General features: G+C 53.1%; 8 protein-coding genes; 4 read left to right on the forward strand and 4 right to left on the reverse strand.

Moving 5' to 3' along the window:
• Nucleotides 1–647: 647 nt before the first annotated feature.
• RCC_08618 (probable dynamin-related GTPase DNM1) lies at nucleotides 648–3,148 on the forward strand (the record flags this gene model as incomplete). XM_023773867.1 has 3 exons in its annotated part: nucleotides 648–746; nucleotides 806–2,779; nucleotides 2,837–3,148. The coding sequence occupies 3 exons, from the start codon at nucleotides 648–650 to the stop codon at nucleotides 3,146–3,148; spliced, it is 2,385 nt and encodes a 794-aa protein (XP_023629635.1).
• Nucleotides 3,149–3,798: 650 nt separating this feature from the next.
• On the forward strand, nucleotides 3,799–4,842 carry RCC_08619 (uncharacterized protein; the record flags this gene model as incomplete). XM_023773868.1 has 4 exons in its annotated part: nucleotides 3,799–3,846; nucleotides 3,912–4,126; nucleotides 4,190–4,523; nucleotides 4,582–4,842. The coding sequence occupies 4 exons, from the start codon at nucleotides 3,799–3,801 to the stop codon at nucleotides 4,840–4,842; spliced, it is 858 nt and encodes a 285-aa protein (XP_023629636.1).
• Nucleotides 4,843–5,041: 199 nt separating this feature from the next.
• RCC_08620 (uncharacterized protein) lies at nucleotides 5,042–7,177 on the reverse strand (the record flags this gene model as incomplete). The annotated part of the gene is made up of 1 exon (XM_023773869.1): nucleotides 5,042–7,177. One exon carries the CDS (start codon nucleotides 7,175–7,177, stop codon nucleotides 5,042–5,044), a length of 2,136 nt encoding a protein of 711 aa, XP_023629637.1.
• A 298-nt stretch (nucleotides 7,178–7,475) lies between these two features.
• Nucleotides 7,476–8,548, forward strand: RCC_08621 (related to alpha-1,2-galactosyltransferase; the record flags this gene model as incomplete). XM_023773870.1 has 2 exons in its annotated part: nucleotides 7,476–8,355; nucleotides 8,415–8,548. The coding sequence occupies 2 exons, from the start codon at nucleotides 7,476–7,478 to the stop codon at nucleotides 8,546–8,548; spliced, it is 1,014 nt and encodes a 337-aa protein (XP_023629638.1).
• Nucleotides 8,549–9,038: 490 nt separating this feature from the next.
• RCC_08622 (related to multistep phosphorelay regulator 1) lies at nucleotides 9,039–9,908 on the reverse strand (the record flags this gene model as incomplete). XM_023773871.1 has 4 exons in its annotated part: nucleotides 9,039–9,315; nucleotides 9,388–9,494; nucleotides 9,600–9,662; nucleotides 9,876–9,908. The coding sequence occupies 4 exons, from the start codon at nucleotides 9,906–9,908 to the stop codon at nucleotides 9,039–9,041; spliced, it is 480 nt and encodes a 159-aa protein (XP_023629639.1).
• A 1,753-nt stretch (nucleotides 9,909–11,661) lies between these two features.
• Nucleotides 11,662–12,948, reverse strand: RCC_08623 (probable aspartate aminotransferase, mitochondrial precursor; the record flags this gene model as incomplete). Its single annotated transcript, XM_023773872.1, has 1 exon — nucleotides 11,662–12,948. One exon carries the CDS (start codon nucleotides 12,946–12,948, stop codon nucleotides 11,662–11,664), a length of 1,287 nt encoding a protein of 428 aa, XP_023629640.1.
• A 221-nt stretch (nucleotides 12,949–13,169) lies between these two features.
• On the forward strand, nucleotides 13,170–14,849 carry RCC_08624 (probable UTP7-U3 snoRNP protein; the record flags this gene model as incomplete). The annotated part of the gene is made up of 1 exon (XM_023773873.1): nucleotides 13,170–14,849. One exon carries the CDS (start codon nucleotides 13,170–13,172, stop codon nucleotides 14,847–14,849), a length of 1,680 nt encoding a protein of 559 aa, XP_023629641.1.
• A 383-nt stretch (nucleotides 14,850–15,232) lies between these two features.
• Nucleotides 15,233–16,662, reverse strand: RCC_08625 (uncharacterized protein; the record flags this gene model as incomplete). XM_023773874.1 has 5 exons in its annotated part: nucleotides 15,233–15,932; nucleotides 15,986–16,210; nucleotides 16,273–16,289; nucleotides 16,347–16,454; nucleotides 16,513–16,662. 5 exons carry the CDS (start codon nucleotides 16,660–16,662, stop codon nucleotides 15,233–15,235), a joined length of 1,200 nt encoding a protein of 399 aa, XP_023629642.1.
• Nucleotides 16,663–18,402: the final 1,740 nt, after the last annotated feature.

Raw genomic sequence — 18,402 nt, forward strand, 5'->3', positions numbered from 1 at the left:
TCCTACGAGCTTTTATCGTCTCGGCGTTATCAAAGGTCGCCCTACCGTTGGATAGGCCTTGAGCAGGACCATCGGCGTCTTTAAATAGGAGAAGCTATTTCGGTAGCACTCACAACGTCGATGTCAAATCTATCAGCCTTCCAGACTGGATTCTGGAGAGCTGTCGGTGAAATCGGGCTCCTTGCTACCTACGGTTCGTTGTATCGGCACGTGAACGTGGATATGTGGGTAGCTGTTTGGCGAAACGGTACGATGAACAATCGAAGCAAAGATTGTGTTTTCTTCGGCAAGCGGAATGTTCTAAGATGTCATTTAACAAGGTGCGTGTGTCTTGTAAAAATGTTGCTTGTGAAGAGTACTTTAGAAAGTGCGATCCCTGTTCCCTGTTCCCTGTTTGTCCGCGGGTCTGTTCCGTCGCCTGTAAACACCATCTTTCTTTGCGTTCCACCCGTTGCTCATCTACTCAACGACTGCAACGGCACGATTTCCCTTTTAAAAGCTCCCTCCATCCAGGGACGGGCCAACACTGGATCTATCAGACCTCATCGCCTCCTGGAGTGGGAAAAACGGACGTCACAGCTCCCAGACGAGCTCTTTCAACAGAGAGCCGCCCATTCACCACTCGCGATCCCACCCAACCCACGACAATGGCGGCATTCGGAGAGGATCTGTTGGGTGTGGTGAACAGACTGCAAGACCTCGTCTTCAACACCATCGGCAATGACTCGCTTGACCTCCCACAGATTGTATGCCAACACCCTCCAAGCACAAACCCTGCGCGAGAGCTAACCGTCCCTCCGTCTAGGTCGTGGTCGGCTCGCAATCATCTGGCAAGTCCTCTGTGCTCGAAAACATCGTCGGACGAGATTTCCTCCCCCGCGGTAGCGGTATCGTCACCCGTCGCCCGCTCATTCTCCAGCTCATCAACTTGCCCTCCGAACGCACCGACAGGCCCAGCGACGATGAAGTTCACGTTCCTCRCACCCCGGCAGCGGTTGCAGGACAGGATGAGTGGGGAGAGTTCAACCACATGCCCAGCCGCCGCTTCTACGACTTCCAGGAAGTCCGGCGCGAGATTGAGGCCGAGACGGCGCGCATTGCAGGCACCAACAAGGGCATCAACCGCCAACCGATCAACTTGAAGATCTATTCACCGCATGTGCTCAGTCTGACACTTGTCGATCTTCCCGGTCTTACCAAGGTGCCAATCGGCGACCAGCCCACCGACATCGAGAAGCAGACTCGCAACCTCATCTCTGAGTACATCGCAAAGCCCAATAGCATTATCCTGGCCGTCTCGCCTGCAAATGTGGATCTGGTGAACTCAGAATCGCTCAAGCTGGCTCGGCAGGTCGATGCTACAGGAAAGCGCACAATTGGTATCCTGACCAAGCTGGATCTCATGGACCACGGCACAAATGCGTTGGACATTCTCTCCGGGCGTGTGTATCCGCTCAAGCTAGGATTCATTGGCGTTGTCAACCGTTCGCAACAGGACATTCAAGGAAGCAAGCYAATGAGCGAGGCGCTCTCCGCAGAGCGCGAGTTCTTCCGCATGCACCCAGCGTACCGCAACATTGCATCGCGATGTGGCACGCAACATCTTGCGAAGACGCTCAACACGACCCTCATGACACATATCCGCGAGCGATTGCCCGATATCAAAGCACGACTCAACACTCTGATGGGTCAGACACAGCAAGAGCTAGCATCATATGGGACAGACGCCTTCACAGGCAAGGAACACCGCGGGTCGCTCATACTCCAGCTCATGACACGTTTCGCAACCTCCTTCATCTCCTCCATCGATGGTACATCTTCTGAGATCAGCACCAAGGAGCTATGTGGAGGTGCGCGGATCTACTACATTTTCAATTCGGTCTTTGGAAACAGCCTGGAAACAATCGATCCTACTCAGAATCTCTCCGCTCTCGACATCCGAACAGCGATTCGTAACTCGACGGGTCCGAGACCATCCCTGTTTGTCCCCGAACTTGCTTTCGATCTCTTGGTGAAGCCGCAGATCAAGCTCCTGGAAATACCCAGCCAAAGATGYGTGGAACTTGTATACGAAGAATTGATCAAGATCTGTCACACATGCGGATCAACTGAGCTCTCACGGTACCCACGACTGCAGRGACGTCTCATCGAGGTTGTCTCCGAATTGCTTCGTGAACGCTTGGGACCATCATCAACATACGTTGAAAGCTTGATTGCAATTCAGCGAGCGTACATCAACACAAACCACCCCAACTTTCTCGGTGCCGCAGCCGCTATGAGCAGTGTGATGCAAGACAAGCATGATCGCGAGAAGCGAGTGGCTGCAGCAGAGGAGAAGCGAAAGCGTGACGCTCGAAGAAAGAAGGAGTTGAACGGAGTGAATGGTGTTGATGCACCCGAWGAAGAGGAGGCAGAGGAGTCACAATCCATGATGCCCATCAGAAATGCCGTCAAGTCACAACAGAGTAGGAGCATGAGTCCTGCAATCGGTCGTGATGGTCAAAGGATCTTACACGCTGCAAGCCCTTCTAACGGAGCTGCATCTAATGGTGGTGGCAAGGATTCGTTCTTGAACTACTTTTTTGGAAAGGAGAATGGCGGAGCCGCGAGCGCACTACCTGGGCAGAGCACATCCAATGCGATGACGAGCCGACACGTCAGCCAAAACATCGAGCCCAGCATAAGTGCCAGCTTCCGGAGAGGTGATACCCGCCCCCCGCCACCGGTAATACAAGATGTAGGATTCGATGATGTTGCAGATCGTGATGAGAATGCTTTGGTAAGACATGAAATGAAACCCGTCAATTTCATGAACGCAGCTCACGAATTCCTACAGGACGACCCGACAGGCCCAGCTCTGACTGAGCGCGAGTCTTTGGAGACGGAGCTTATTCGTCGTCTGATCAGCAACTACTTCAACATTGTGCGCGAGACCATTGCAGACCAAGTTCCTAAAGCAGTAATGCACTTGCTGGTCAACCATTCAAAGGACGTTGTGCAAAACAGACTAGTCTCGGAACTCTACCGAGAAGGTCTTTTCGAGGAGCTCTTGTACGAGGACGATGGCGTACGGGAGGAGCGCGAGAAGTGCGAGAAGCTGCTATCCACATACAAGGAGGCAAGTAAGATTATTGGAGAGGTGCTTTGAGGAGGCACTGCGCTTTTTGATGTCCAGGTGTATATCTACTGCTCTACCTCTTTGTTGGGTCTCTGCTCATGCTGGGGTTAAAAACGATGGACGACAGGTGACGTCGAAATGTGTACGCTAGGGTGTGTATAGAAGATCGATGCTGTTGGGAACAAGACAGACAGATGTACCATTCACTCAATTCAGAATCTCTCTCAGGCGATGTGCAGGGCTTGTGGTATACCTTACCTAGTAGCATGGATGGGATTCACACTATCATGGAGCTAAATCTGAGCTAGCTGTTTTGCAGCGTCGGGCATGCAGCAAGATGCAAGGCGCGACTGTAAATAGCTTCATGCAGCAAGTACAACGCGTGTCTCATCTTTTGCCTGGATGATGATGCAAGCAGTACGTTGTATGCAGTACCATCCATATCAGCGGGGTAATGAGGAGGTGGGACTGTGGGAGGTATCTCTAGCCCAATCTTACTGGTCGGGGGGGATTATACACAGGGTAGGTGGTTGGGAAGGTGTGGAGGCGCGAATGGGTGTGCTGCTGCGTCGTGTGTGAGAGATACCATGATAAACCTGCCCTGAGCTGTGTTTAATGGATGGGGAGGTGTTGTCGTCGTCGTCTTTCCGTTCCACCCCTTCTCCATTTCACACTTGAACATGGCAAAGTTCACCAAACGCCAACTCCTCACGACTCTTAGTCTTGTTGCATGTACTTCCCATCTTCAACCAGTCGCGCAGCATCGGGCACTGACTGCAGGATGAATATATAGTACCTCATAGCACTGACATTCCTCGCTGCCTACGCTCTCCATCAAACACACAAATACTCGCTCCCGATCCCCACCATCCTGTCGGCCCTGACAGTTGCTCTCCCACCACTAGCTGGAATTACGCTCGAAACTCTCGTTTCCTTTCAATACCAACTTGCATCCAAGAAAGGTGCGACGCAGACCTCCAAGATCTTTCAGTTTGTGAATGGAGCCTTGTATGTTGACATCCCTGCCCATCACATCCTACATCTGCGAAAAGACTGATGGGTCTGCAACAGCCTCATCTACGAAACAATTCTAGCGACTCTAGCAGGAACACACATCTACCCCATCGGTGGCCTTCTTTGTCCACTCCACGATAAATGGCAGGATCTCTTCAGCAAGAAAGATAGTGGCAGGATACGTCAGATCCAGAATGCTTTCCAGTGCTGTGGTTTCAGTACAACGAAAGAGATGGCGTGGCCGTTTCCAGGAAATGGACGAGGCGCAGATGCTTGTGTGGTGAGATATGCGGAGCGAGCGGGGAAAGCGTGTCTAGGTAGCTGGAGGGATATGGAGAGGAAAGTCGCCATCATTTTAATGGTCGTCCCGTTGGGGGTGTTTTTGTGGAAGGTAAGTGGGCGTCAACAGTGCTCTTTCATGGGGAAAGATGGAAGCTAATCGTGAGCAGGTCGCTCTCTTTCTTCTCTCATCGAGCTTCGATACCGCTTGGCTTCCCTCTACAGTTCGTCTGCCAGAAGACCAGAATCGAGCTGGAAACAGATCCGCGATTGCATACCGCGATGTCGAGGACCAGGGCGAAGCGGACAGTCTGAGGGATGAAGTGACTCGACTGAACAACGATTCAGATCTCGCTTACAGGGTGGAGGGCGGGAGGATCGTGAGACCAAGTCCGCTATTCCAGGAGAGCGGGGTCTGGAACGAGGAGTAATTGGAACTTCCAGTTGTGTTTACCACGCAGGGCTGTGCGCGTACATTGTAAGATGAAGCGGTGTGTGGTCGACCGTGTTTCTATTCATCCCATCTCCCTCGACCGGCGGATCCAGCGAGGCATTTCGTCTTGTGTGTTTGATTGAATGCGCGACTTCGTCTCCCAGGGGTTCGCGAACCTTGGGATTAGCAACGCAGTCTCAAGCTGGCATTCCTTCACCAGCCGGTGCCCTCCCACCTAGTCGTCCACCTTCTTTCCTTCTATGCATACTCATACTCATTCGCGGCCTCTGTCTCTGCAAATGTTTCGCAACCTTCTTCGGCCCACCCAATAGCCAAGCACACATTGGCTTCCTAACAGCTATGAATTTACCCTTCGGAGTGAAAACCTCCACCGTTGGCCTCACATGCTGATCGGCTTGATCAAGTGCGTCCCGAATCAAGCTTTGTCTCCGACTTCTCACCTGACAAGCGAGCTCCACCCATCCAACGCCTTCGATCAGAATGTCGGCACTGTAGACAACGAACGGTAAATTCTCCGCCTTTTGCTTCCCTGCCGTACTGTCTGTCAAAGGTCCGGTTCGACGTTTTGTCACATCCCATTCCAGTTTGAATACACCAGCGCTCTTGATACGTCCCTTGGCCTTTTCAGTTCCTATGTTCTCTACCGTACCGGTGTACGGGCCTTCGACCAGCTCGCCATCCGGTCCTTCCACTTTAGTGAGACCTGTCTGAATAGCAATCGCCTTGTCGTTGCCCGTTACATGTGGTCTTAATGGCGTGAAGTTGTAAGCTAAGAAGATGAGATTCTCTCCTTCAGCCAATTGAGGTTTGATCCGAATGATGCCTCCAAGAAGTAGAGATTGACCTGGCTTGAGTACGTTCTGCTCTGGCGTGACTCGACTCTTCATCACAAGCGAAGAGTGGTGTTCGGGCTGCACGTGGGTCTCGAGAGAGCTTCGCTGTATCCCAGGAAGATCGATGAGCTCCCCACGTCCTTTACCGTAAGGGATACGTATGGGGGAAGCGGTTGTGCCAGGTAAAGAAGATACGAGGGGCATGGTAGGATATGCAGTCTCGGGTTGCGCTGGAGGGAGGAGATTGGTGTCTTCATCTTCCAGGCCATCGTCCTCGCTGATCGTCTCGGTAGTCTGTGACAACTGCTCTATTTGCGGCTCCACTGAAGGAGAATACGAAGCGGATGCTGTGCTATGGTTCACGGCATCGAGTTCTCCTTCAGGCATCATGACTTCCCTGGCTCTATGTGCGGCCTCGTCAAGTTCTCGCTGGGTCTGTGGATCAAGACCTCGGGGCATGGGCAGAGGCTTACTTTTGCCCTCTCCGCCTTTGGGGAAGACGACATCGAATAAGGCGCTCTTGCCCACGTTGACTTTGCCCACCACCCAGCCTGCACCGCCGCGCTCCCAAATCTCCCGTTTGACATGCGGTGTCCACCACCCGCGCTTTGCACTGACACACCGTAGGCTCCCGAGACGAACATTCCTCCCTGTCCTGCCAAGCGCATCTCGTAGTACATCCTGCAGGTAGGGCATCAATCTGTCGACCTGTTCCTTCTGGGGAGCMAGTAGATCGGCACGAGTGATGATGAAGGAGACGTCTGCTTGCCGACCATGCGTGTAGGTACGAGTCTTTGATCGGCGGTTCTGTGTACGCAATTTGGGCATCCTCAAGGCTTCGGTCAGATTTGGAATCAGCGAGAGAGGAAAGTCTGCGGCGTCCAGGACATGGTAAATGTGATTCGACGTGTGGGGGCTGGACTCAATTATGGCCTGAATCGATTGCATCGAGGGATGGAGGATTGAAGTGCCCTTGGACTGGTACCGCAAAGCATGACATCGATCGCAGATAGGAACGGTATTGCTGCCATTGTTTTCGTCCATCGTTTCTGGGATGGGAGTTGGAACCACACCTTCCTGTCCGGCCAGTCTTCCCATCGCCTCAGCAAATATGGTGTCCTGCTCCTCCCGCACCTTCAACCGTCGCTTTTTGCGCTCTGTGTAGAAGCCAGCGGACTCGGGCACCACCGTCTGGCTGAGGGCTCCACATCCTGGGCAGACGACCGGCAGTGTCTGTGCAAAGGCGTTGGATTGGCTGGATATTGTCGTGCTATGTGTGGGCTGCGGAGAGGGTACAGCCTCTTCTGCTTGTGTTACTTCATCCTTGGCCTGGGAAGTCGTCTCAACCTGCCTCCTCACTCCTCCCACGGCGAAGCTCCGACTTTTGTCTGCTCTCCCAATCCATCCTCGTCCTGATCGCGGTCCCGCTTCTCGAATCGCCCTGGATACGCGCAGTCCTACGCGAAAGGTACGCAACATCAAGTGGTAGATGATGATGAGGAGGTGCAATGCCCAGATGAGGATAAGAAGGAGCAACAAGAAGTTTGAAAGTTAATCAAGAAGCGCGTTCCACAGTTCCAAAGATCCGCCATGCGGCCTGCAGATCTCCCGCTGGCTCAACTCTAAAAGTCAAAGTCTCTTGACCCTGCAATCGCGAAAGGACACAACTCGCGACTTGGGGTCACTTGATCGCTCCAACCTGGCTCAAATTCACACCGGCTGCTGGAGCAAAATGAGCATGGTCTGTTGGCAGTGATTCAGCGACGACATCGACGCCATGGCCGGCACACAATTTCCTTATCCGCGAAAGTCGTCGACCACCACAGCCGGCGTCTACGCCCCTGCGCGCTCCACCACCACTACACTGCGCCAACGGAGAGCACTGAAAACATATGGCTTGATCCTCGTCGCTTTCATAGCCCTGGTCTGGCTGCTCACCTTCCTCTTCCGCTCACCGACCTCGTCAACGACACTCTCCCCAGACCTCTACCGCACACCATCCACGAGCGTCCCCGCGGGCACACCCTCAGTGGTCATAGTAACCACATTCGACCCGAACCTTTCACCGAAACACCGTGAAACATTGCAAGAAAACCGCAAACACTATGCTTCGCGCCATGGCTATGCAACCTTCTTCCCCAACACAAACGATTACGACCTGATGCCCAACACCCCACCATCATGGTCCACGATCCCAGCTCTACGCCACGCCATGACCCTCTATCCACACACTCCATGGATATGGTACTTGACATCAACGGCTCTCATCATGAACACCGAAGAGCCTCTCCAATCCAAATTGCTCAACGCAAAAAGGTTAGAGGAGCTCATGATCACGGATCRGCCTGTGGTCCCACCGGACAGTGTGATCAGAACCTATTCGCATCTGCGAGGGGAGCATATTGATCTGATCCTGTCTCAAGATCAGGACGGTCTTGCTGGAGGAAGCATGTTTGTCAGGAATGGGGAGTGGGCAAAGTTCTTCTTGGACGCGTGGTTCGACCCCCTATACCGGACCTATAATTTTCAAAAGGCGGAAGGACATGCGTTGGAGCATATTGTACAATGGCACGGGACTATCCTGGCGAAGTTGGCGTTGGTGCCACAAAGGATCTTGAACAGCTACACGCGGGCTGTGGGTAGGGAGACGGGTGAGGGTGAGTGAACATTTCCCCTTTGTTGGGAATTGATGTCTTGAGACTAACTGTGGTTGCAGGTCTCTACCAAGAAGGCGACTTCATCGCCAATTTCCACGGCTGCCAACGAGAAGCCACGAGAAGTTGTGAAGAGGAGATGAGCCCCTTGATATCAAGGTGGAGAGAGCTGAGAGACCAAGAAGGAAGGAGATGAGGCATGGASGACAAACGATATCACCGCGCTTGATGCGACGATGGCTTGGATAGCGGGACCGGCATTTGAATTGACGTTTTAGGAGCATACCTTAGCAGCGGTACATTACCGTGACACATGTGTTTTCCACGCAACGGAGCCCGTGAAGAAGGCGAGAAGAACCCAACCAATACTCCTGCTTCTGTGAAGTGCGTGCTCGCTTCGACGCAAAAAACTACAAGCAAGAAGTACAGCGGCAAACAACCTCCCCTATCCTCCTTGGATCCACTCTCGTCTCCTTCCTCCAAACGAGCGAGATCAGAAAGTTGCAGGCAGAACAAAACATGTCATTATTCCTCCATCCTCGTCCAACGCAATGTCGCAGAGCTCAGCCAAACAGGACCATGCCACGCCGGACACCATGCCCTCAAAATCTCCCGTTCATCGTTCGCAGGACATACTCAATACCGGGTTGTCCGTCATTCTCTCAGCATACTCGTAACTTTGTGTATCATGCGGGCGCAGCTCCCGTACCATCATCGTGGTAGAACCTCCGTAGAATCTTCTCCACTTCCTTGAATTCCACCTTTGCCTGCTCGATCGTCTTTCTGCAGCTGGCCAGAGATTTCTCGTCGTCTGGTTCATCCCTGTCGCCCGTTTCGTTCTTGCCCGCGCCGAAGTGCTGGATCTTTTCGCAGGAATCCTTTACCTTTGTTAGACCCAGCGTGGCGGAGGAACCTTTGAGGAAGTGTCCGAGAGCGGAGAGTTGGTTCAGATCTTTCTTCTCGCTGTGAAGGAGAATGGTTGGTTAGTGGGGTTCGTCAATGGTGGGGTCATCGTAGATGTGTGGTGGGCTTTACAGGTTCTCGTCCATTCTCTCGAATGTGGTGTGGGCTTGTTCGAAAAAGTCGTAGACTATGCTCTTACTGAACTCGCGTTCGTCTTCGTCGTCGTCCATTTCGAGGATCTTTTAGTTGCGTCAGTTTCCGATTCACGCCAATTATGCCTCCTTCATGTCTCATCCCACTGCGTTTCTTCCACTTCCACATCCACCACATCCTCAATAACGTACCTGCTCAAAGGTAGTAGCATCCAGAGCGTCGCCAAATTCGGGAAGATTGGTGCCATCATCGGACTGCGTAGACGTGCCATCAGTACCCATGCTAGACAAGGATGCCAAATCATTGGAGAATGCAAAGCCGGGGTGAGACACAGCGTTGCGACTGAGGTGAGGTCGCATTGGCGAGCAGCACGGTGCCGTGCATACGGCGACTGTGGGCGACGCCTCCTCGACCCTCAGCCGCTGCGGCTGGCCCCACTGGCCGGCGAAGTGCGAGGAAGTGCGTACCCTCAGGTCCGAGGGTTGAGTCGTTGAAGGCATGCTGGCGGTGTTGATAATATGGGAACAGAGGTTGGCTACGTCGGACTGGGCGGGCCGTCTCTGTACTCGCCGCCGTCGCCGTCGTTACTCGTAATGGGTCGCGGGGGGAAATTCAGATATGCTGGCAAGCTGCTTAGATACTTGGTAAAGTAATGATGGTTGCGTAGGTGAATTACGGGCAGGGTTGTGGTGGGGCGCACTATCCACCGCGGGAAAGAATGAAGTCCCCTTTGCGCAGAGTACAGAGCAAAGATGTTGCGTGCTCGGAATAGATGGGACCTGCGGTCTGGACAACTCGGCCGAATGTCAGTTGCGGGCTCGACCATGATCAAGACGCCAGCGGGCCGGGGCGGAAGGGGAAATGTACCTAGGAACTGCACTCGCAGTGAAGTCCGCTCAAGAAGTTTGTTGTTGTACTGGGCTGGGCTGGGCTGGACTGTGGCAACAGTGAGCTGGTTGGCACTATTTTGGTTGCAAGAGCGGGATGACGATGCAGTGCACGAACCCGAAACAGAGATGAGTAAAGTAGTGGGTAGCAGAGCAAAGCACTTTTCACGATGCTCGACGAATGATTAGAAGGAATCGCTCTCCACAGGCAGGACTGAACAAGACAGGTTGATCTCTTAGATGTGCGTGCGTGCAGTGCGTACGGGACGAGACGAGAGGAGAGGGGAATTGGGGTTGGCAGTATGAGGTGGGGATGATTCCGCAAACTTCCTCTTGGTGGTGGAGACTTGACTGGAATTGCACGAGAAGACGCTCGCACTCAGGTCACGCTAGATACTGCGGTGGATCTGCTTTGGCAACCCAGGTCGGAAAAGTCTCGCTAGTACTCTGTATCTTTCGTCATAACCACGGTCTTGCTCGCGATAGGGCGTCCAACCGTGAAGACCTCTCCCACCCCGGTCAGCAGTCCGCAGCCTCCGTTGTCGTGCTCTGCATGCTTTCCAACCCGCCTCTCTCTCGTCAGACAAAAGCCTCTCAGCAATGCCCCAACGTACTTTTCGCCGCACACGATCGTCGTGTTGTTCAGTATAGGAATAACATGTACAATGTAGTGGTGTTACCGCAGGAGTATGACGTACGCTGCAGGGTTCCAAAGGACCTGACGACTTGCGTCACATTCGCGGTCTCGGCCGCTCGTCCATCACGCGAAGCTAAACTTTTTTTCTCGCTGTGCCGCTGCATTTTCCGCCAGTCGTAGAATAGCTCCTTGGGATGAATGCAACAAATGAGGGTAAGGACGGGGGAGACGGAAGTGAACGACCCGCTTCTGCCTATCCTCCAATCGCTGGCGACGACCACATTCCAACATTCGGAGCCGGCATGCACCTGATGGGCGTACACGTGGTTTGTGAGGTACTGTACCACACAACTCTTGACGGCGCTGTCCAAAGTTTTTCTCACCAAGGCGTGACTGTGCTAGACGCCACGTGCACCGCGCGCGGGCTTCACACTTCTCGCGTTGCATGCACCTCATCACGAGCTTGACGACAGGCGTGTCTTTGAATTATTGCTCGATATTCTTCCGGTTGCAAAAGGGATTGCTTGAGACCATTCATACAAGCCCGCACTCTCCTTTTACTCCCGCTATCTGGGAACGCTCATTTGTCTAATATACATAAATCGTACCTCCACGTGAAGAGTCCTTGTCATCTTCTCGCTGCAAGGACTGTCGATCTCCCAATGACAGGGTATCCTAATCCGCCATGGCAGTCACATTTGTTGTACTGGGGATGCGATGCACTACCTTCTAACCAGTAATCTTATAAATGGCCTCGGCCAAACGGCCCACGTTCTCAGAGGTGATTCCCGCCACACTGATTCTGCCGTCCTTGGTTGCGTACACGGAGTGCTTCTCCGCAAGCTCCGTCATTTGCTCGGGGGTAAGGCCAGTGTACGCGAACATGCCAATCTGCGATGTGATGTGGTCCCACTTGCGCTTGCTCCCGAGCTTCTCGAGGTTACCCTTGAGCAGGGCGCGCATCTTAATGATGCGGTCGGCCATATCCTTGACCTCGCCGAGCCACTGCTTGTTGAGAGCTGGGTCGTTAAGGATGGTGCTGGCGACGCGAGCACCGTGGACAGGTGGGTTGGAGTAGAGCGGGCGAACGAGAATCTTGACTTGGGAGTCGACGCGGGCCTTCTCCTCCGCAGACTCACACACGATCGAGAATGCACCAACACGCTCGCCGTAAAGACCCATGTTCTTGGCAAACGATTGCGCAAGGCACGGAAGGTGGCCTTCCTTGAGGAAGTAGCGGAGCGCAAAAGCATCCTTGTCGGTATCTCCAGAGGCAAAACCCTGGTAGGCCATGTCGAAGAAGGGGTAGTGGCCGCCCTCCTTGACAGCGTCGCTGATGGCCTTCCATTGTGCCTCCGTTGGGTCGACACCGGTAGGGTTATGTGCGCAGGCGTGGAGCAGGACGATGGAGTTCTTTGGCATGTTCTTGATGTCGGCGACCATTCCGTCAAAGTCAAGTCCAATGGTGTCCTTGTTGTAGTACTTGTACTGCTTGACCTCCAACCCGCTATCGAGGAAGACAGCCTTGTGGTTCGCCCATGAGGGCGTTGGGATGTAGATTGCCTTTGCGTGAGGGTAGTGGCGCTCCAAGAAAGCACCGCCTATCCGCAATGCACCAGTACCAGAGATGGTCTGGGTGATGGCAATACGGCCTTCCTTAAGTGGAGTACTGTCTGGACCGTATGCGAGCAGCGCAGCGGCCTTGGTGAAGTCGGGCACGCCAGTGATGCCGGCATACTCCTTGTCAAGGTTCGCAGCAACGACTTTCTGCTCGGCTTCCTTCACAGAGGGCAAGACGTATGGCTTGCCCTTGTCGTCACGGTATGCACCAACTCCAAGGTTGATCTTCTGCTTGTTGCTGTCCTTCTTGAACGCCTCGGTGATTCCTAGAATGGCATCAGGAGGGCCCTGGGCTACCTGCGACCAAGCCGAGGCGGCGCGAACGGACGTTTGTGTGCTGATGATGGAGCGAGCTGGAGCTGCAGCTGCCCGCTGAAGTGCGTTCTTGACAAGCATGATGTGATGGATGGCGGTGGCAATGAGTCGAGTGGTTGAAACAAATCACAACAAAGTTGGAGGCAAGCTCCACGACATCCTACATCTCCACATTGAGTTCACCCTAGCGCTCCGCGACCGGACTTTCAGACGCCGACAAGTTGGAATTTAATTTTTGTAAAGACGACTTTCTCTGACGACTCCACAACCAACTCGAAATCATGGCGGAACAGTAGATGACCATGGCGGCAATGGAAACGAGTAATCTTGTGCGGGCTAATGGGTCGGTCAAGGTGCAGCGCAAAAAGGGCCCAACGGCCAAACTGAGCGCAGAGCAAGAGGCGACGAAGAAGCGGCAGCGCGAGGCTAGTCAGCAATATGGGCGAGGTCAAGGTTTAAAGACCACGGGCATCAAGGACAAAAAGCTGCGCGGAAATCTGCGTGCTCTGGAGGAGCGGTATCAAGATGCGGCGCTCCAGGCAAAAGATGCGGAAATCCTGCTGGAAAACGAGTTTGGATTCCTCGAACCCGAAGGCGAATTGGAGCGGACGTACAAAGTTCGCCAAACAGACATCAAGAGCGATGTGGACGTAGAGACGGCCAAGAAAGGCTTCGAGTTGAAGCTGACGGAACTGGGCCCATATGCATTTGACTACACGCGGAATGGAAAGGATCTGCTTCTGGCCGGGCGCAAAGGCCATGTTGCTACGATGGACTGGCGGACGGGCAAGCTAGGATGCGAACTGCAACTTGGAGAGACAGTACGCGATGCCAAATGGCTACACAACAACCAGTACTTTGCTGTGGCGCAGAAAAGGAATGTCTACATTTATGATCACCACGGGGTGGAAATCCACAATCTCGACAAGCTCGACGACGTCACACACATGGAGTTCTTGCCATATCACTTTTTACTCGCAACCATTGGGAATGCTGGCTGGCTGAAGTGGCAAGATACTAGTACCGGAAAGATGGTCATGCAATTGAGCACCAAGCAGGGAACGCCCACTGCGTTCGGCCAGAACCCTTACAATGCCGTGGTCCATGTGGGACACCAAAACGGAACCGTCTCACTGTGGTCTCCAAACACAACTACGCCATTGGTGAAGATGCTGTGCCATCGCGGTCCGGTTCGATCCCTTGCTGTTGATCGTGAAGGAAGGTATATGGTGAGTACAGGACAAGACATGAAGATGGCTGTCTGGGACATTCGAAACTTCAAGCCCGTACACGAGTACTTCCTCCGACAGCCCGGTGCAAGTGTCTCGATCAGTGATCGGAATCTCACCGCGGTCGGCTGGGGTACGCAAACCACAGTCTGGAAAGATCTCTTCTCCAAGCATCGCTCCGATATCGACCAGGTGAAGGTACAGTCCCCGTATATGGGCTGGGGAGCACAGGGTCAGACGGTCGAGCGTGTTCGCTGGTGTCCTTATGAAGATATTCTTGGAATCGGCCACAACCAGGGATTCTCCTCAATCATCGTACCCGGAGCAGGAGAGCCCAACTTCGACGCTCTGGAGCAGAACCCATACGAGAATACCAAACAGCGACAGGAAGCCGAGGTCAAAGCTCTGCTAAACAAGCTGCAGCCCGAGATGATAAGTCTGGATCCTAATTTCGTGGGTAATCTGGATACTGCTTCACATGAGCAGCGGCAGCTGGAGAAGGATTTGGACCGCAAGACTGGAGCGGAGGCTGAACGTGAAAAGATTGAAGAACTGAAAAACCGTGGCCGAGGCAAGAACAGCAGCTTGAGGAAGTACATCCGGAAAAAGGGGAACAAGAATGTGATTGACGAGCACAAGACTCGTGTCATGGAACTAAGAGAGAAGCAGCGCCAAAAGGCCAAAGAAGCCAAGGCTGGAAAAGAGGCGGAGTTAGGCCCTGCTCTTGCGAGGTTTGCCAGGAAGGCTGGGTGAAGGACAGACGTTCTTTTGTCCCTTTATCTCAACGACCTGAGAGCAGGTCCGCAGTTGTCGAACTCTCGCTTCCTAATCCGTCMCGCGCCCGAAGGGATGCTGCATACGCCGTGTGCACCGCGTGTATGCCTCGAATGGATGTCAGAGAGACGATCAACATGATTCATGCTGCCCGGGATGGCAGTGGCAGTCTGCCACGAATAAGCCCAGATTTCTGGATTTGGCGCAATGGCACAGAAGCGGGAAACTCGAATGCTTGAACTATGGTATATCTTACAGGACGCCATCGAGCCATCCACCAAACAACCGTATCAAACACTTGTTACATGTTTCAAGCCCAGTATCCCATATGAATTTTCCCATCTCCCATAGGGTCGTTCACATCATGAGCCGACCCCGGCATCCCTCGGCTGTCTAATTATCAAATCTTTGGTACTGTGGTCATCCGCAACATCGTCTCGTATCTCGACCTCCTGGTCTATCTCCTTGCAAACCAGGATCCTGTCATCTCCTGCTCTGCTCGCCCTTTTGCCGCGCAAATCTTTTGGTGCGGCTTTACATCCAGCCTGGCTTCGACCATGTTCATCTCCGGGCTGAAAGCTGTTGAGAGGAAACGCTGTCTTGCCCTCGGAGCGGCCAGCTTCAAGCCTTTCCTGCGAGAGAGATGATCCGTCATCATTCCCCCTGGGATTTAGTCTCCTCAACAGTGTCTGCAGCCAATTGCTCTCCTCTGCTCTGTGTTCACCACTGTTGTAAGATCTCGGCTGAGACATTCTGCTCTTGAAGATGCGAGGGAACAAGCACCTCATTGTCGGCAGACAGGAGCACATGATGGCGGTGTTGATCTCGATGTTTGACCATATGGCAGCCATGCCATTGTTCCAAGATACATCCTGCGCCCGAGAGATGACGAAAAGAGATTGGAGGCGAAGGATGGACACGATACACGTGAATCCTCCCAGTAGGAAAACCGTCATGAGTGCTCTTTTGGTGCGTGTTGGTAGCTCGAGGTCCGACATTACTGGAATTGGGAGGACCACAATGACGATATCCGTGACGATGTTGATGGCTGCGTTGGCGAACCTGTCGAAAAGGGGTCAGCGTGATCCAAATGAGCATATTAGAGACTTTCGAACCATATTGGGAACCTCGGAAGGCATTTCCCTTCCAAACGATGGTCCCAGAAAAATGCAATGGGCGAACATGCGAAGATGGCCGTTCCGGCTGCGTAGATCGCGTAAATCACGACGACCGTAAGAAGGATAAAGCAGCACATCCGGAAGGTCTTCATCGGGCTGAAAACACGCAGGTACTGCAGTAGAATAGCGACCTTGGTACAGCAGAGTGACAAGTTGTATGTCCTGAGAGTAGAGTCAGTGGGCATATCCGGTTGTTGTCAAGAAGTGCAATTTCGCAAGCATGCCATATTGAAACGTAGAACTGTTCTCAGATGTCAGCTCTCGCTCTACATGCTCATGCCAATGGAACTATACTGACCGCCTTTAACATGGAAATGGACTCATCCTGAGACAGCGAAGCCTGTCGTCTTCCCATCCCGTATTTCACTTGAAAAAGCATTGTGATGGTGGTTCCCAAAGCGAACAACTGTGTCTCTTGTCAACATGGTCGTCATTCGCAAAAATCTCACAATTTTCGAGCATACCATTGCAAAGACGATGGAGACATCGTCGGATCCAGCATTCCTCGCGATTCTCAACCTCGCATATGTCCGACAGGCAACGAAAGTGGCAGCCAAAGCAGTAAAAGTTACAGTCACAGCCACCACTGAAGTTCCCGAAGCATGGCCGTTCATACTTGATCACCTCAACGTCATTGAGAGAGGGCAATGGTGCTGGATGAAGGTCATTGAAGGCGGCGAGAGCGGCGGGAGATGTGCAAGAGGTGTGGGTCACACGAACGGTATGAGCATGTTACACCGTCCGCCCCGTTGTTATATCGCACCGAGGATGCTTTTCCGAAAAAAAAGTGACGATTTTGTTCCCGTCTCTCTCTCTCTCTCTGAAGATCTGTCTCTTCAGTGCGGATGGTGGCTCGCGACAACCCAAAACAGGTGCCCCTCGCGTGGAGCTTGCCCACCGGAGATTCAGTTGGACATTGGGAGGTTCGGATGAGCAGGGATCAGTTCGCGTGCAACTTTGGGCCCGATAAGCGCCGGGATGTACGACCGCCCCACAGTTCGCCATGTTTGATGTTGATGTCAGATCTTCTCAGCGACTGCTGTGCTCCTAAGGTATGCTTCGGCCCGTTGGAGCCTGCCGAGGAGTGTAAGGAGCAACGAGTTCACAGAGCAGAGGCGGTGAAAGTGACAGTGAGATGACATTGCTATGATGCGGCATGAATTATTATCGACGAGGAATGGCCTGTCGCTGTTGGGACCCCAGCCCGAGGCCAAGAGTCTTCGCGGAGCAAAATTCACTGGAATCGATCGCACTTTTCCGCGTGCACCCAGAGCTTTGTGAGCATGCGGGTACCACCGCATGCTCGCGACGAGGTCCACATTAATGACACTTGTGACGAMTCAGTCAATTTGAGACCAGGAAAGCGAAGAGGCTGCTGGCAGTGCTGGGTCCTCGAGAAAGTTCCAACGCTGCAAAACTTAGCATTTGCAGGGGAAAAAGGGAAAGAGATGAGCCTCTCATGAGAACAGAGTCAAGTCTGCAGGCGGGAACTCCCCGGCCTCCCCGAGCCATGTTTGGAGCGTTTACAGTAACGTGGTTGTCGAAGGGGTTCTGGATTTATGAGCACTGAAACACAGGGATGATGACTTGAAGTCGATGAGCGTAGTATCGTGGCCACCTGGTGTGGGAATCCCATACGCGACAGACTCATGACACGCAGCTCCAGCTGTGCATCCCCAGGACGTGCCCAGTCAACCAGTATTAAATAAACAGTGCTTTCGCAACATCCCAAGCAAACGCATGCAATGGGGATCAGCTGCGGCGTCTGATTTTCCCTGTACGAAATCATGATGATCTTCTTCCCACAGCGGAAGTCAAGGGGGGGAGGTGTCGCTGTCTCGACGATTGATAAACATCTTGTCAATCTGTTGCCATTCTGGCCCGCTTGAGAATGTCGGTTGCTTTTATAACACTGTTCAAGACGTTGCACCATTTCTCCAATGTCGTTTCGGCGGAGRAGAAATGCATGATCTTGAGAGTTGCTCGATAGCTGGAAATGAGAACAGACGGAAACAGCACTTGCATGCCAGGCTCGTCAGATTCTCTCACTGAAAAGGCAGTGTTAAACTCAGGGCCTCGAAGACCTGACAATCAAGCAGATAGAAGCATCATGTCTTCCCAGACACGCCTTACTCCGACCGCTGTCGCTGACATGCACACTGGGATGTATGCTTAGAGCGTTGTGGTCAAATGTCCTGGACTGCTGGTTCTCAAGCAAGATACTGATAGATTCGTAGGTAGATTCGTAGGTATTGACAGTCTCCCCATCGCAGACATTCCGTGCATCGAAGCACGGCTGACCATGTGCGGTTGCTGACCTCTTACATGTCCTCCCTTGTTGCAAATCCCAGCTT

The sequence above is a fragment of the Ramularia collo-cygni genome (assembly GCF_900074925.1).
Source record: "Ramularia collo-cygni strain URUG2 genome assembly, contig: RCC_scaffold14, whole genome shotgun sequence".
NCBI classification, from domain to species: domain Eukaryota; kingdom Fungi; phylum Ascomycota; class Dothideomycetes; order Mycosphaerellales; family Mycosphaerellaceae; genus Ramularia; species Ramularia collo-cygni.